This window comes from Ylistrum balloti, unplaced genomic scaffold (assembly GCF_031769215.1).
Source record: "Ylistrum balloti isolate Yb309-2 unplaced genomic scaffold, AGI_CSIRO_Ybal_v1 Utg369598, whole genome shotgun sequence".
In the NCBI taxonomy this organism is placed as follows: Eukaryota; Metazoa; Mollusca; class Bivalvia; order Pectinida; family Pectinidae; genus Ylistrum; species Ylistrum balloti.
The window spans coordinates 390,697-406,779 of record NW_026781880.1 but is presented as its reverse complement, the minus strand read 5'-3'; the positions used below and the strand labels follow the sequence as shown (position 1 = coordinate 406,779).

The following is a 16,083-nucleotide window of genomic DNA, read 5'->3' as shown; positions in this document are numbered from 1 at the left end:
TTGCAATGTAATAAAGTGAGTAAACGAGAAGCATTTTCCCATACCACCACGTTGAAAATTAAAACAACTCTGTGATATAGTGTGCGAGCTGATTTATACAAGTGTATGTATAATATCTAGTTGATGAATTAGCTTACGTAGGGCGGCGAGAGACGAGACAGCAATGTGTCGTCAGCGAGTCGGGCAGGATTTTGTATGATGTATGGGGTCCTGTGTCACCAGGGATTTTCAAGATCTACTGCTGTCGCTTAGAACGATAAAAAGTTAAAAAAGAGATGAACGCAAAGAGTACATGGCGCTCATTAATTAGATATATATGTTACGGGAAAAGGACTTGATTTGTTCTTTTCCCGACAAGTATTGTTTTCTGTCAATATATTGTACTCTTTGTGGTACGTCTCGGGCACAGAATGATTAATCAAGTGGGTTGCCTTAACGACATAGTTTTTATGTATTCTCTGAATAACGATGCCTCATCGGAATGTACCAATTATCAAAACTGTACGGAACGCATATAAAACCGCCTCAATTTGTGAAGAACTGCATTTTTGTATGTTTACCACTGTTTTTACTCGACCATCGGGCCAGACTGACCACAGATAAAACACAGCACGCGTAGATGCCATCACGAGCTTCATCGTCTGCTCGGCGGAAACCCTCAGTTTGATGAGGTGTAGTGTGACGATAAATGGCGCCAAACACACTTGTATCGCGCGGAGTGGACAACGTATCTCATTAACCATGGTCTTTTATGTCTTGTTTTCTCAATGCCAAACCTGAAAACATACTAAGTTGTATGTTAATGTCATTAGCTATAAACTCCAGGCTAATATTTATTGAGTTTCTACTCCTGCCTGAAATGTCCTATAACTGTTCTATATTGCAGACAAGTACTTATCTAACCCTAGTCAGAAGTTACCCATCAGTCATACTCATAATATTTAGAAAAAAATATTTTATCCGACAGTTTGTCGCCCCATGATATCGTTTTCGTTGCTTTGAACCTATGGCCCCAAGGGGACGATTATGAAATGGCGACCATCCACGTCGTATTGTCGCGCCAGGGTCGGTCGCCTCTGGGTAGAATGGTCATCATCGGTATTGGAAGCGTATCATTGAAGTCGATCAGTCGCGCGCCGGGTCTTCAGATCTTTACCTGGAAACAAATCACCATAACTCACGTCATCATTAATCAATACCAATCAGACGACCATCTGTATTCATTTCCGGTGTGGCACCGGACGTAGGAACAGACGCGCGTCAATATGGCGTCAATTGTTCTCGCCGAAGGTAGTATTAATTGATTTCTTCCGAGGTTATAATCAAGGATGAAGTAATAATTGTAGATTTCTATTACAAGATAAAAGAAAATTTTGCCAAAACAATTTTCAGAGATGAAATTGACTGCTTATTAAGTAGAAGGTCGGCAGCCTCGGTAACGACAACTGTTTGTTAACGATTGTCTGAAGCCTCGAATGTATATATCATATGACAGCAGCTTACGTCATAAGGCTACTAGAATGGTATTTTGTTTGTGTTAGCTTTCACTCGAAGCTGTACCTTTATTAATATTTGATTAGAAAACAATGTTTAGGCAACATATTTAAGAAACAACTCTTGAACTATGATTCAAAACTGCATGATGATGCAAGCAGTAAATATAAACAACGTTAAAAAATAAGTTCTGCTTTTAAAGGTTTAGAGAAAATTGAATTTCACATGCTGCTGGTGTAGATTTGAAGCTCACTAGACTGTGTGACTACTGTTTTCTGGTAGACATATGTCTGCGCTGGATAATCTACCGTATCAATAATTCATATGTTTTATAATCTCCGAGAAGACAAGTGTCTGCCGGTTCGCTGTACAGGTACACGTTACAGTCGTGGTACAGATGCTGTGCTGAGGTCATACTCAAAGTATAGTCAGATTTATGGCACAAAGCAAAACTGAAGGGAAAAGAAATAAAAACAAATAAAATACTGGACCACTGGGGATTTTTTTGTAAATATGACGCCATGTTATGAACCTACTGTATATAAGTACTGTTTCCATTCCATCTATTTGACATGTCCATGTTTTCTTTTCCGAACAAATCTTCTAATTTCACTTTCTAAAAAATCACATGTCAAATACAGTAATAATTTGAACGATATCGGCACTGTTGTATATTTAGAACTTTAACTGAGATTTGTGATGGGAAGATCCATCACGTGCGAGTCTAAGACATTTTTTGTAAAGTCAAGTAATTGTTATGATGTTGTTTCTTTGGCAATATACTCTAGAATAAGGATTTTCGGACAGTTAGGATTTATTTCACATTCTTTAAACAATATTAATCTTCATCCCCTCCAAGGTGGTGATAATATATTTTGTAATGTGATCGAGCGTCAGTTTTATGGACCATTTCCGAGATGATGGGCACGACCTATGGCCGGTTCAGACGCTGAAGGAGAGAAATTGTCAGATACTACCCCCAAAGCCCGACTATATACAAATACAGCTCCGGCAATTTGGAACAAAAACGCTATAATTCACCAGCAATGTTTATTAACATGTCGCTAGGATTTCCAAACTTATCAAACATATTTTGTAAATAGAGAAATATGTCTGCAGTAGTATCATTTAGGTACATTAAATTGATTGCTACTCTCTCCTTCATTGGACTCGTTCATTTCCTAAAAATCGTCTGGATGCAGGCAACGAGAAACAGCACTGTGATAATTTATATCTTTAATAAAAGAAAATAATGTCAAGATTCTCAACGTTATTTATCTTATGTTTTATGTAGTTATTCAATAAAATAATTGAAATATCGAATTAATTGGACTGAAAGTAAGATGAAATTGAAAAAGATTCTATTGGAAAGGGGATCAAAGCTTGGCAATAAATTAAGATCGTAGAGGGGAAAACCAAGAGAATGTGTACATTAATCTAAGTTAAAAGTTCTTCATTCTGTTTGATTTCTCTAGATATCAAACTTCCAATTAAGTAATCGAATTACGGTATTATAACCAGGAAAAAACCCAGTACGAAATGTTAACTTAATTACAGATGACTGGAGAGGGCTTACAGCTCGCTTCACGTCAGAGGAAATACAAGATCGGTTATATTGCCGAGCGCGATGTAGGACCGAGGGTTTGAACGTGTATGTATCTCCAGACTAAGACAAAAATACTTTTTTTTGGCAATATCGTAATAACCTTCAATTTTCCGTTTATATAAAGTGAACTCATTTCTCACGGCTGAAACTTCGGAATTGTCTAAATTGGAAGTCTTAGTTCTATGTATTTGAATCATGTTCGTAATGTTGTTTGATGTACAAATAAACATGTAATTATAATATGCAATCGTAGATCGACAACATTTCTATGGATATATAAATATTTATTTATTTTACATCAATTTTGAAAGAAGTTATTTCAATTATATTTATCACTCGGATGTAAGCGCGCGAGGGGTCTTACTGTGGGGAGGAAACCCGAGTACTCCGGGAAAACCCACGTGGTCGGGTATGTGACCCCACTCCTTTCACATCTGTTTCGGGAATCGAACCCCGGATGCCATAGTGAAAGGCGAGTGTGTTACCACCTCACCACCCGACCACCCTTGTATTGATTTTAAGGGATCGTGAGCTAATTTGATAAGTACTGTTCAGTTTGTTACATGTCACATGTATTTGCAATCGTGAATTTTCTGTCATATATCTTTAGACTTGTGTACTCTTTGAACCTTAGGGTGCTGTACAAGAGCTAGGCATGTAAGAAGAATGTTTCCACCAATTAGTTGTGCTTCAGTCTCTTTTATCGTGTACCAGATGGAATGATGCTACATATATGATGGTCTTCTGTCGCAATTCGCCGATAAAACCACAAAACCTAGAAGTTTTTTGTCAGCACGATGTATATTGTAGATATATAGAATGACAGTGAATGAGTGTTATCCCTGGAATAGGTTTCTTAGGTCAGACCGACCAAAAGGACACCAAACGACCCCAACTCACTTCCAATAAAACTCCAGTCGACTTGTATTCTCCAGACACGCGTTTTTGTCGTGCACGCAGTAGTGAGAATATTGGCGATATGGTGTCGTCGAGAGGTAATGCTATGGAAATTCACACGGAGGTATATTGGAACAGTAAATGGGATGTACGCACATTAATGTTGGCCATATGTATTGTATGGTTTGTCCGAAATAACGAATATTCTACTCGTATTCTGAGTAATTGGTGAGATATTTTTTATACCAGGTGAGGTCACAACGATATGTGTTTCCGCCTCGCTGTCTAAATATCCATGTGTGTACGCTACAATACCACTTGATCGTAATACTTCACTATTGATGCTAACAGAACGAACACACAAAGCTGTCTTACTTGCCAGATTCTGTTTCCCAAAGAACACCGACATTAAATTCCATATAACGAGATTGCCCCAGACGGAGCTCCATAGACTTGAGCGCCACTTGAGCCCCACTGGGCCACTAGAGTAATCGGGGGTTCTCGAGCGATGGCGGGCGTGATATAGACTCCCAATCTCGTGTGTCCTACAGTTGCCGTGTTAAAGGCGCCGACTCGACATCATGGCCGACAAAATTCGCCGAGTCTGGATCGTATCAAAGATGACAGAGATTTAATATATAAATATGGAAACGATTTACATCAATATGTTCTCCTTCTCTTGTATTACAGCATTTGTGTAATGTTTTTATCGTTAAAGGGACAGGACCTGCTATTGAAATAATCTGTGTGTAAGGATTTGTCATAGCCGAAATGTCTTGCGTAATGGCTCTACCATTATGGGGAACTCTTACAAGAGATCGATATTTCACGCATGTAAATAAGTGTATTAACCAACAAAACCCCGAATAACGATGATCCAGTGCAGTTACAATTCAGTTACTTTATATCACTTTCTTGGCGGGAATTATTTACGACTTCCGGTTATATACGACTTCCGGATAAAATTAGGCAGATCACATGCGTTGAGAACAATTGGGTTGATTTAGGTAATATTGAATGGGTATGTTGTGGGATTTTTTAAAATATAATGATCTCTGATATTCTGAATTAAAAAAAATACCTCCAGCTCAAATGCGATGTTGATTGTTGTATACATTGATATTAAAAATGTTATTTCCATTTTGTCATTTCAGGTGAAATTCGATGTTATTGCAACGAACCCGGATGTATCAGCACCAGCTACATGTGCAAGTCAGCTTTAGGGATGTGTTACTCTCTGGTCAGTCGAGAAGGGGAGACAAAACGTACAACACAGGGATGTGTAGATTCTTCAGTACATCAAAAACACAACTTATGTAACGGAGAAGTTCTTGAACAGATGAGGGGAAACCGTCCCTCCGAGGAGTGGCCTTTATTGTACTGTTGTAGATACGATATGTGTAATTACAATTATAATGACTATACGGGGAATGTCAATATCGTCATGAATGCTGCTAAAGTCAACAACAGTAGTCGTCATCGAGCAGGTAAAGTCTTTTCCACTATGGATTACCATGTTTCCGTGATGTGCAGTTTGTATATAGGACATCAGTGGACGAATGAGTCCCTTGGTTAACACAAACGGCGGTAATTTCATATATTTTAGAGTTCTGACTTGTATTGATAATCAAAGCTATTATGATTGGTATGATAGTGCTTTAATAGACATGATTTACTCCTTGTCACCAAGAAATCTAGACGAGGCTATATCACGTGTCATATTAAGTAACTCTAACGGTCAAAAAGCCGACAAATAATTATACATCATAACTTGGGTGTAAGCGAGATCAGAGGGCTACATGTATATTTATCTCAATCAAATCGTGGCAAAATCACTACTTCGGACGTCGAAAGTCCGATGGCCCTCGCGGCAAGTCGCGCAGAATAAAGGTTTTAATAGAATATTTTTCATTCACTAATAACTTTGTTAGACCAGGCTATGTATTTCATCGGTACTATTTGTGGAATAGAGAAAATCTGATCCCAGAAAACTCTCTCTCACACATATATACTAAAGTAGACACGTTCATCGGTAACTCAATCTATGAGATGTATTTTATAACACTTTCACATACTAATAGGTTATCTACATTTGTGTTTTATGTTACCGAATTGTGAATTAACTTTAGCGTACACGTAACTGCATCTAGTTATCGCGAGAAAGCACTGCCTCTGTCGTTGGAGAGAGCACGGATCAGAGTGACAGTAATCTGTTCTGATCCTGCAGTGTCGGCTAGCCGTACACGGTCGATTGGAGAGCAGACACACTGACCACAAAACTTCTCTGTTTATTGTCACGGAGTAGAAATGATAATTGGCTGTCCATTAACGTATAATTGTGGTACATAATGGTACGCCAACACAACAGCGTACATACACATGGGTGTCGTTGTACACGTGTACCTCAGTACATAACACATTGTGTAAGGAATGTGTGTTAAAGTGTTGCCACACTCTTTATTTACATATTGTTGATATACTATAATATAGCAACAGACGTCTGAAGGCCGTATGTTATGGCAGAAAGTTTGTGTCGGCTTACAGTGTAATGAGAAAAAACTAATAAAAAATTAAAATGCAAAAATATAAATAAACAAATTCGTCCCGATTACTTTACTCTGTGTCCAAGTTACCAGGAAGAAAGTTGGGTTCTGTTGCCCGGCATGTTGCACGTTCTAACAAAACGACTCTCTAACAGTTAATGTTCCGATAACGAGAATTTGCGAGACATCGCTATTGTGCCAAATATCCTCACACCGCGATTTGTCATTCTTTATGGAGTGTAAATCTTGGTGTCTATTAATTTTATTCTGCACGCGTGATGTCTTCGTACTGTGAACTGATGACAGCTGATAAGTGCGTGCTTCTCAAACCTACTGTCGCGTAAGGATTATGACGTATGCAGTATATGTGTATCTTGACTGACTTTATCGTATCACAATTTAGAAAAGGCGACTTCGTTTATGACTCATCGTTATTTTTTTCGTATAGTTAAGAACTCTCCGGAAGTGACGTCATGTGTTCAGACCTGCCATTACTAGTATAAATAATTATGGAACACGAGAGTAAAAAAGTAATGTTGGTAATGATGTTTAACGTTTGCAATACTAAATTAATTAGTGACATTACGTATGTAATGATGCTAATAACTGATTAGCGAAACGGTGGGTGTATACATTCAGATGACCCCAGGTCAAACAAAATTTCTGATACAAGTGGTCACTTATCGAACAATTTAAGAATGACACAATTAGTTGCTCCTAGGAAACCTTTTGTAATAAACGGTCCCTTCAAAGATTTTATGTGATCGCTTGTTTCTAAAAATAAATCCAAAATAAATGAATTACCATATATATTATGTCCTGGATTATTCACCTTGTTAGGTAATTTAACATTAATATATATTAGAATTTCATTGTTTCAGCTATGTAAATACATACCATTATGTACACATTATAGCGTCTGTTTCTACAACCACGTTTGTGATTCCCAGTCTTTATAAAAGTTAAGAAAATTGTCAGAAGTCATTGGTGTTTTTTTACTGTTTACAAATATCCCCCGAACCGTTATGCTTGTATATCATGATAATACTCCAATTTAATAATTCAATGTAATAAGTTGTTTTTTGTTGTCGTAGGTATCTTCTCATTTGAAAAAGATAATAATTATTTTAAGATTTTAAAAACAACGATTCCCTTACCTATAGCAGATTTAATTTGAATTTTCAATTTTAACCAATGTGAAAAGAAATGTCATTGTTTTACCATTAAACCATTTCATTTGTATTTGACCAGTATTGACAAATGTTGTCATTGAAGAAATCAGCCAACACTTATTTTCACTGAAATCGATATATTATCCGGTAAACGTGACGTGAATATATCGAGAAATCTGCTTCAAGCAGCTCAGAGAAACACACAATATAACGTATCTGTTTGTACTTTTGGGTTTTTCAGGATCATTAAATCCCTGTAAATTTTTTTCACGACCAAGTCAAGTGCTTAATCGAAGCTTTAACTATTTGTGAACCCCTCGAGCTATATCCAGTAACAGAAACATTGTTTATCCTCTTGAATATATTTTGGAAACTTTCCTGTCAACACAGACAGACTAATCCGGATTAAGCTCTGGTTTGACAATTAGAAAACTTACCACCTGTCGTCGGTAACGGTCGGATGGACTCGGTAGATTACGGTGGCTTATTGTTAGTATATTGTGTTCGCTTGATTTAACGCTATAAAGTAAATTTGTGGAGAGGTAGCTATAAACAATAATATGTGTAATTGTAAAAACACTATTAATCAGAGCAAAGAGAAAATAAAATCAATTTGAAAAAAATCTCGCCTACCTTTCTGTCCTCACCATTTATAACATCATGCTGTTTTCGAATTAAGTTCGACTTAAATGGGGAAAATATTACACCAATGACAGGCGTCTGTGGTCCATCTCTTACACTGTTATGTGTTGTAGTGGTTGATGTATAGAAACGATATAGACTAACTTTGCTAACCTCCACCAACTTTGTCTTGCTTCGTTCTGATATGATAAACAATAATCAGACGATGTATATCGACAACTAAATAATATTTAAGTTTAAAACACAAACAAAACCCTTTTGTGATCTCTTTTTCTGTGTACGAAGTCCCGAGATATCTTAAATGTTTTTGAATTTTGGAAGGTAAGGCCCGATTAGTAGCACTCAATTCTTCTTCGTTGCTATTTACATGTTATAAAGGCAGACATTTTATATTGATAAAAAATGATTCCGTATCCGTTCCATGGAAAACCAGACCCGCGTTACAGGTAGGAAAATTATCTGTCTTTTCTACTGCATTAATGCCATTTTGATGGTTATCATGTGATCTTTCCATGGAGAGAATGAATTTCGCAGCAACCTTCGTGCAGATTTCATCAAATTGAATAATTTTTTCGACAGCCGGAGTCTGATGGTAGGATTTATGTATTTGTTGTATACTACACGTACGTGCCATAATTGTTTTACACATCAGATGCTTACAATGTCGAATACAGTTCGCATTTCTAAAAGTCTTTATGATTATTACACATTAACCTTGAGATCAGAACTTTGTCGTACAGACCTTTACATATGGTATAAGACTACATCAAACATTCTTTAGTTTTGTTAGTATTCGGGGCGGCTTTCGATAGATATATGTATGTAAGGAAATCATGGCTTGTTGTACCTATATAACAATCACTTGCTCCTTATTATTAACAAACATTTGTTGAGGGAATGCTCTTGAAGGCTTTTAAATAGGCTACAGGTATTGGAAGGTAAAACACGTGTAATATTAAGAAAATGAGTAAAGCGTTGCCGGTGTAGCTTTTGCTGGGCTGAAACAAGTGCCCATATCTCAAAATGTGCATAGTGTATTCATGTGGGTCCTTCAAAGGTTTCTGGGTTTAATCTAATGTTCATCGAGGTTTATTTACGAGCATATTTTATGACTTGTGGGCGGAGGTATTTTCTGTGTAGTAGTAATAGTTACGATGGTACAATATCATTAACTCAAAGTTTCAAAATCATGTGCAACTTATAGTGTGCTGGCGTATTGTGGCTACACAGTGGATTACTGTACTTATGTTAACTACTGTACCTGTGTTAACTGCATTGTATTTGGAACATCCAAGAGGGTTATTATATATATATATATATAGTACATTGTATTACTGATATCGGAGTGGGTTATTGTACGTGAATAAAGTATATTGTGTAAGGCGCATCTGGCATATAGATATTAGAAAGTTCCATGTATACTTTTGTTTTAACAAAGCTGTGGATACAATTTCGATATTCATTAAATGATCGTATGGTTTAAGTAGAAGTAACGGGTTTATACCCAGCCTCTTCTGGCAACAAAAATCTCTCGTTTTCTTCTGATCAAAACAATAGCCGTTAGGAGGGTTCGAACCCTTTATCTTAAGATTTTAAGCCAATTATAGAAGTAAACTGGTCGACAGGATACGTGATACGGCAGACGACACCAATTATCATGATTTAATGTTGATCCGACCATGTGACGCCTAGGCGGGTGCGAGCTCACGTGCAATCTGTTTCCGATGCCAGTCTGACCATCATATGACCTCGGTGGTATCATTAACCATTGTACTAATCCCTTGCTTTGTCTCTGGTCTCAATGTCGCCAAGAGCCATGAAATATCGATGATTTGGTCGCCAACGGTAGTGTTATAATGAAGCCCATTATCTTTCACATCGATCGGTTACACAGCTGCCGTAATGAAATTACATATTCACACTTAATGAAGGATTAATATTTCATAAATAAGCGTCATTTCTCTTCACAAAAACCGAAGATGTCAGACCGGTTGTCTACAAAATCGATCGATTTCCAGACAATATGGCGGCTTGGGTCCGCAGCAACCTTGCAACCTCCCACGACAGCGATATCTGTTGAGGTCATGAGGGACTCTCTAATGAACGGACCGAACAAAATCGATGTATCCGGAATATGACAAGGTTGACTACATCTTGTTCGGCGACTGTTTGTCTCATAAGACAATATATACACATTTATCATCTTAACTAGTAAACTGCCGTAACATCTACTAACTAATAACATCAATTTAGTGAAACACTTTTTACACGTGAAATTCGCCGATACAGTAAGTGCTCTCTACTTATCGCCAATAAGACACCCTTGAGTTCACGAGGAACCGAGGGGGGAGACCGGTGTTATGTAACTGGGAACAGCATGCATGTGTTTCATTTACTGGTAAGCTCCTGACGGCAAGAGAGGAATCCAAAATCCTCAAGTCGCCGGGTCAATTAGACTGAACCAGACCCAGGAGCGATCAAAGCGCCATCACGGTCGTGCCAATTACTGAAGTACTTTATGATAGGCGTGGTAGAAGAGAAGACCTACCCATTTTCATGTTTTTAGGCCATGGACATGATTTTAGAATACCGCTGTCATCTCAATGACATCATTGTCGATGAAACATGGAGACATTTAAGCACTTTAACTAATAGTGTTCTGTCTGTGTTTCCCAAGTACACACTCTCCACGGGATTTCTATATCAACTCTATGTCTATGTATATGCGGTGCCTACTGTCCTACGTAAAAAAAGCTGTTAATCTCTGCCATATACTACATTTATATATTTCGCTTTTCACTTTTCTTCATATTACATGCCATTTATTTCATTAATTCAGTTTTAACTTCCAAATTATTCTGCGGGTCATTAATATATTTCAAATTTCATATTTTTCAGTTGACAAAGAGCTGAATATGGTGGCGCCCCCTGGAGGTCACGTACCTTATGCTATTCCGGATTCTGATGACCGGAGCGGTGAAAGTGATTTGTGGTTTAAAGCAGCCGTAATCGCTGTCCCGATTGCGGGAGGATTTATTCTAATTTTATTGGTGCTTTTAGCTGTACGCATGCTCAGAACAGATTCAAGACGACATAGACAATTAATTCAATTTAGACGCGAGAGAACTAGCTTAACAAAAGCACAGTTATATGTGACAGACCATTTTAGTGAAAAGACAGAAAAGAGCTCATCCTCTTCTATGTTTGGAGAAAACCATAACACATTATGCAAAGATGTTAACGTTAAGATGGACAAGGACGGAAAAGTGTACGAACAAGTCTGCCCAGAACAGTCCAAGTCAAAACGAACTCGTCCATCAATTGTTATATGGGGAAAACCTCTCCAAACTGATTTTGCTACAGTGGTATAGCACAGATATTGTGATAAATGTTCAAATGTGTCTACTTGTGAGAGTGAAAGTTGAGTGTGATCACGTGATTAAATGGATGTGAAATATATATATATATCAAAGTTTAGAGAGATCAGTATGTTAATATGTATCAATGTGGAAGGTGAGAGGTTATATGATACAGGATGACCAAGGTGTTCGGTTCAATGTTAAAAGCCTGAAAGTGTGTAAATGGGACATACATGTCAAACATGGACTATAAATGGTTCTTTTTGGACATTGGTGAATTGTTTTGGACATTGGTGAATTGTTTTGGACTATGGTCGATCAAATCAACTGATGTCCTTCCAAAAGCGATGTTTTGTTGAATACACGCATGCACGTAGTATTTTGGTGTGTAGTTCTGTGAGTATTTAGTGAAATATGTGAAGCTCTAAGTGAGAAATTTTAACTGTCGCGTAAAACATGTGAAACATGTATGTGTGTTATTATGTGGGAATGCTCAATACAGAGTCTAAATGTGTCAGAAATTTGTCATGTGGAAGTGCAGTCCGTGTTTTACATCACGCCTTTGAAAAAGTCTAGCCCTTTAGATCCTCGCGCCTTTCCGAACAAAAAAGGTGGAAAAGCCCGAGGATTTCCGATTGCCTCATTGAGATTGGAAGAGAAGTTTTGTGATTCACGGACTGGAAAAGAAGATAAAACCTCGTTATATCGACACTGTTGCACAATGTGGTGAAAATATACACGCATTTATTGATTTAAGAAAAAAGAAGATAAGAAAACATCGCATTAAGCGAAGTGACAGTAAAGCGAGGTTTTGTTCTATATTTCAACCTGCTCCTTCATGGTAGAATTTTCAACCTTCACATCAGACACACCCATTTCTTAAAGCGGAGCGAGAGACCTTTAGGGAATGGTGTGTTCCTTAATGGGAATCGTGGGGTAATACTTATTTCAGTATCTAAATACTTCAAACAGTTCAAGCAGTATTTACTTACTTTAGATAACCAGTGTAGTGTAACCCTTATTTATTAATTTTAATAAATAATATAAACAATGTTACAACATTTGAATAAAGTTCATTTGCCCAGTAGTGATATTTTCTGTTCTGAATAGCAACGCTCCTGCATCCCAAACCATTTGGTTTGCATTTGATATTCAAGGACATGTTCCCATTATCATGGTTTTCGTACAAGATATTGGCAAGTGAAGACTCGAAGCACAGGGCTTCAGATGATGCAGGTTGATTATGGGATGATCTTACTGTCATTATGATCTCACCATATTCTATTTCTATGTTCACACCATGTATACCTTGTTCTCCTTCGAGAACGTGTCATTACTTATTGGATCGATCAAGATTTACATGGAAGGTGTCGTCGATGAATTAGAAGACGCGTACTCTTCCGGAACACATTTTTCATGTTTCTTTTGCTAATATTTTGCCAAAGTTTCATCGTATTTGTGTTGAAAAACGATTCCGTTTTCATGTCAGTATTTTCTCTGTCATTTTAAAAACTTCATTCTGATATTGTTATTGACAGAATTGTCAGGGGAGATGGTTTTATTCAGATTAGGATTATCTACCATGAAGGTGTTAGGTGGCGTTGTACGATGTTGTGTGTCGTTGTTTGTTACTATTGTGTGTGGTCATATTTTCATGGACTACAAAATTATTATGTTATATTTGAAAACACTTCTATTTATTTCTTTCAAAATAAAATTTGAAAAATTAAGACATAGAAAAAGGCGTTTACTTTTTATTTTAAGACGACAGCTCGTGTATTAGAAGACCACCTATTTCATGCGTCTGTGCACAGGAAATTTTAAATGATGCAGTACTAAAAGTATTTTTAATGAAATAAATAGGCCTACAGCAAAACTCTTGATGGAAACTATAATGCTGGGGAACCTTATGTGAATGTTGGTTTGTTGGGATCTATAAACACTAATCATACACCTTATAGCAGTTACAAAGACCGCGTCTCATAAGTCACATTTTCGTATTGTAGAAAGGACTATCTGAATTTTAATTGCCTTTGTGTAATAACTGTCATTTTCCTAGTCATCGTCGCCACCGTCGATATCATTGTGAAATCTAAAATTGAATTGGTAAATCATATCCATCAAACTATCAATTTTTACTTTAGAACGAAAATCATTTTTGTCATATTTTGGGCCACAGCATCAACAATAAAACCTTTTAAGTGCCTTTCTTGTTGTTAACATAAGACAATTTATTTTATCTGATATTTCATATCATTTTATGCACCATACAAACTATATTCCCCGAACTTTGAACTTGATATATAGAAAATATAATTTGATATTATGTAAAGAGTAGTCATTTTAAGACCACTGACTTGTTCATGTCGACCATATCTCAAGATCTCGCGTCCCGCGAGAACATCATAATAAAACGTTGACCTTTCACGACCACCGATTTTTCTGATTCGTCTCTGCGACGGTCGACCGGAAGCGGATTCACAAATGACGTCAATGTGATTTTGTTTTGACACTATATCATTTCGGGGCGTTTTTAACTCCACCGAGAACGCCATTAAAATATTTCTATTTAACGTCATCATTTTCACATAATTTTGATGGTTAGAATATATATTCAAATAAATAAATAAATAAATGCACAATTACACGTAACTACAGCGTAAAATCACATGATAAATATTTCAGATGTTTGTTGTTTTAAATAATTTATTTATATCGCCGAGAATAACTATGAAGCTAGTTATCACACAGGCTACGCTTGCACGATTTCCTAACACAGAAAAAAAAACATAATAAATGGTTATAAAAGGGGGTTAATAGAGAGTTAAAACTGTCATATCTCAAGTTGATTAATATGTGACGACGGAATCTGTAGTCATGGTGTCTAGGAGATAGGATGTTTGTGAGGTCAGAGTTATATGTTTAAGTTTGATGTATGAGAGGTTTACCTATCATTGCCTTTAGGTAGAGAAACCTGTTACAGGATATCATCAATGATAGTTATTACAAATATATCCGGTTATGTTCCCTTTAAACAATGTAACGTGCTACATTTCTACTTAATTTACACATCAAATATTCTCACACCTTCTTAAACCTGTATCAGTCCGTGAATTATGATCAAATATTTAATAACAGATCAAGCCTAGACCCGAAGAGAATATATTTCTACATACATTGTACACTCATTGTACATATACATTTTATAATTATAGTACATACAAACAGTACATACAAAATGTACATGAACATTATCCATGCACATTGTATATATACATTGTACATACAAATAATACATACACATGGACATAAAGATTGTATATATATACATTGTACATACAGATTATATATACATTGTACATACAAATAATACATACACATGGACATAAAGATTGTATATATATACATTGTACATACAGATTATATATACATTGTACATACAAATAATACATACACATGGGCATACAGATTGTATATATATACATTGTACATACAGATTATATATACATTGTACATACAAATAATACATACACATGGACATACAGATTGTATATACACTTGGTTTACATCCGTTGTCAATTAGCTCTCGTCAACATCCGGCGTCAGCAAGCTCAGGCCTACATCCGACGCCAACAAGCTCGTGTCTACATCCGACGCCAACAAGCTCGTGTCGACATCCGACGTCAGCAAGCTCCCATAAACATACGACGCCAGCAAACTCCGGTCTACATCCGACATCAGCAAGCTCTCGTCAACATCCGGCGTCAGCAAACTCCCGTAAACATGCGGCGGCAGCAAACTCCGGTCTACATCCGACATCAGCAAGCTCTCGTAAACGTCCGAGGCCAGCAAGCTCCCGTCAACATGCGACACCAGCAAACTCATGTCTACATCCGACGGCAGTCAGTTCCCGTCAACATCCGACGTCAATAAGCTTTCGTCAACTTCCCTCCTCAGGAAGCTCAGGCATACATCCGACTTCAGCAAGCTCCCGTCAACATGCGACGTCGGTAAGCTCTAATCTACATTAGACGTCAGTAAGCTCTAGTCTACATCCGACGTCAGTGGGCTCTAATTTACATCAGACGTCAGTAAGCCCCCGTCAACATGCGACGCCAGTAACCTCTCGTCTACAGCCGACGTCAGTGAGCCCCCGTCAACATGCGACGTCTGTAAACTCTCGTCTTCATCAGACGTCAGTAAGTTCTTGTCTACATCCGACTTCAGCAAGCTCCCGTCAACATCCGACGTCAGTAAGCTTTTGTTTACATAACACGTCCGCAAGCTCCAGTCAACATGTTACGCAAATTAACTCATGTTCTCATCAGACGTCAGTAAGCTGTAATTTACATCAGACGTCAGTAAACCCC

The 16,083-nt window shown here is 37.3% G+C and overlaps 1 protein-coding gene across 1 annotated transcript in view; it reads left to right on the top strand.

Moving 5' to 3' along the window:
- The window catches only part of LOC132545676 (BMP and activin membrane-bound inhibitor homolog), a 34,191-nt gene extending 20,766 nt beyond the window's left edge, over positions 1-13,425 (top strand). Inside the window, exons 2-3 of the mRNA XM_060209366.1 lie at positions 5,152-5,484; positions 11,253-13,425. Coding sequence (XP_060065349.1) covers positions 5,152-5,484; positions 11,253-11,725 — 806 coding nt within the window. The 3' untranslated portion in view covers positions 11,726-13,425. The remainder of the gene's footprint in view (positions 1-5,151; positions 5,485-11,252) is intronic.
- The last annotated feature ends 2,658 nt before the right edge of the window (positions 13,426-16,083 follow it).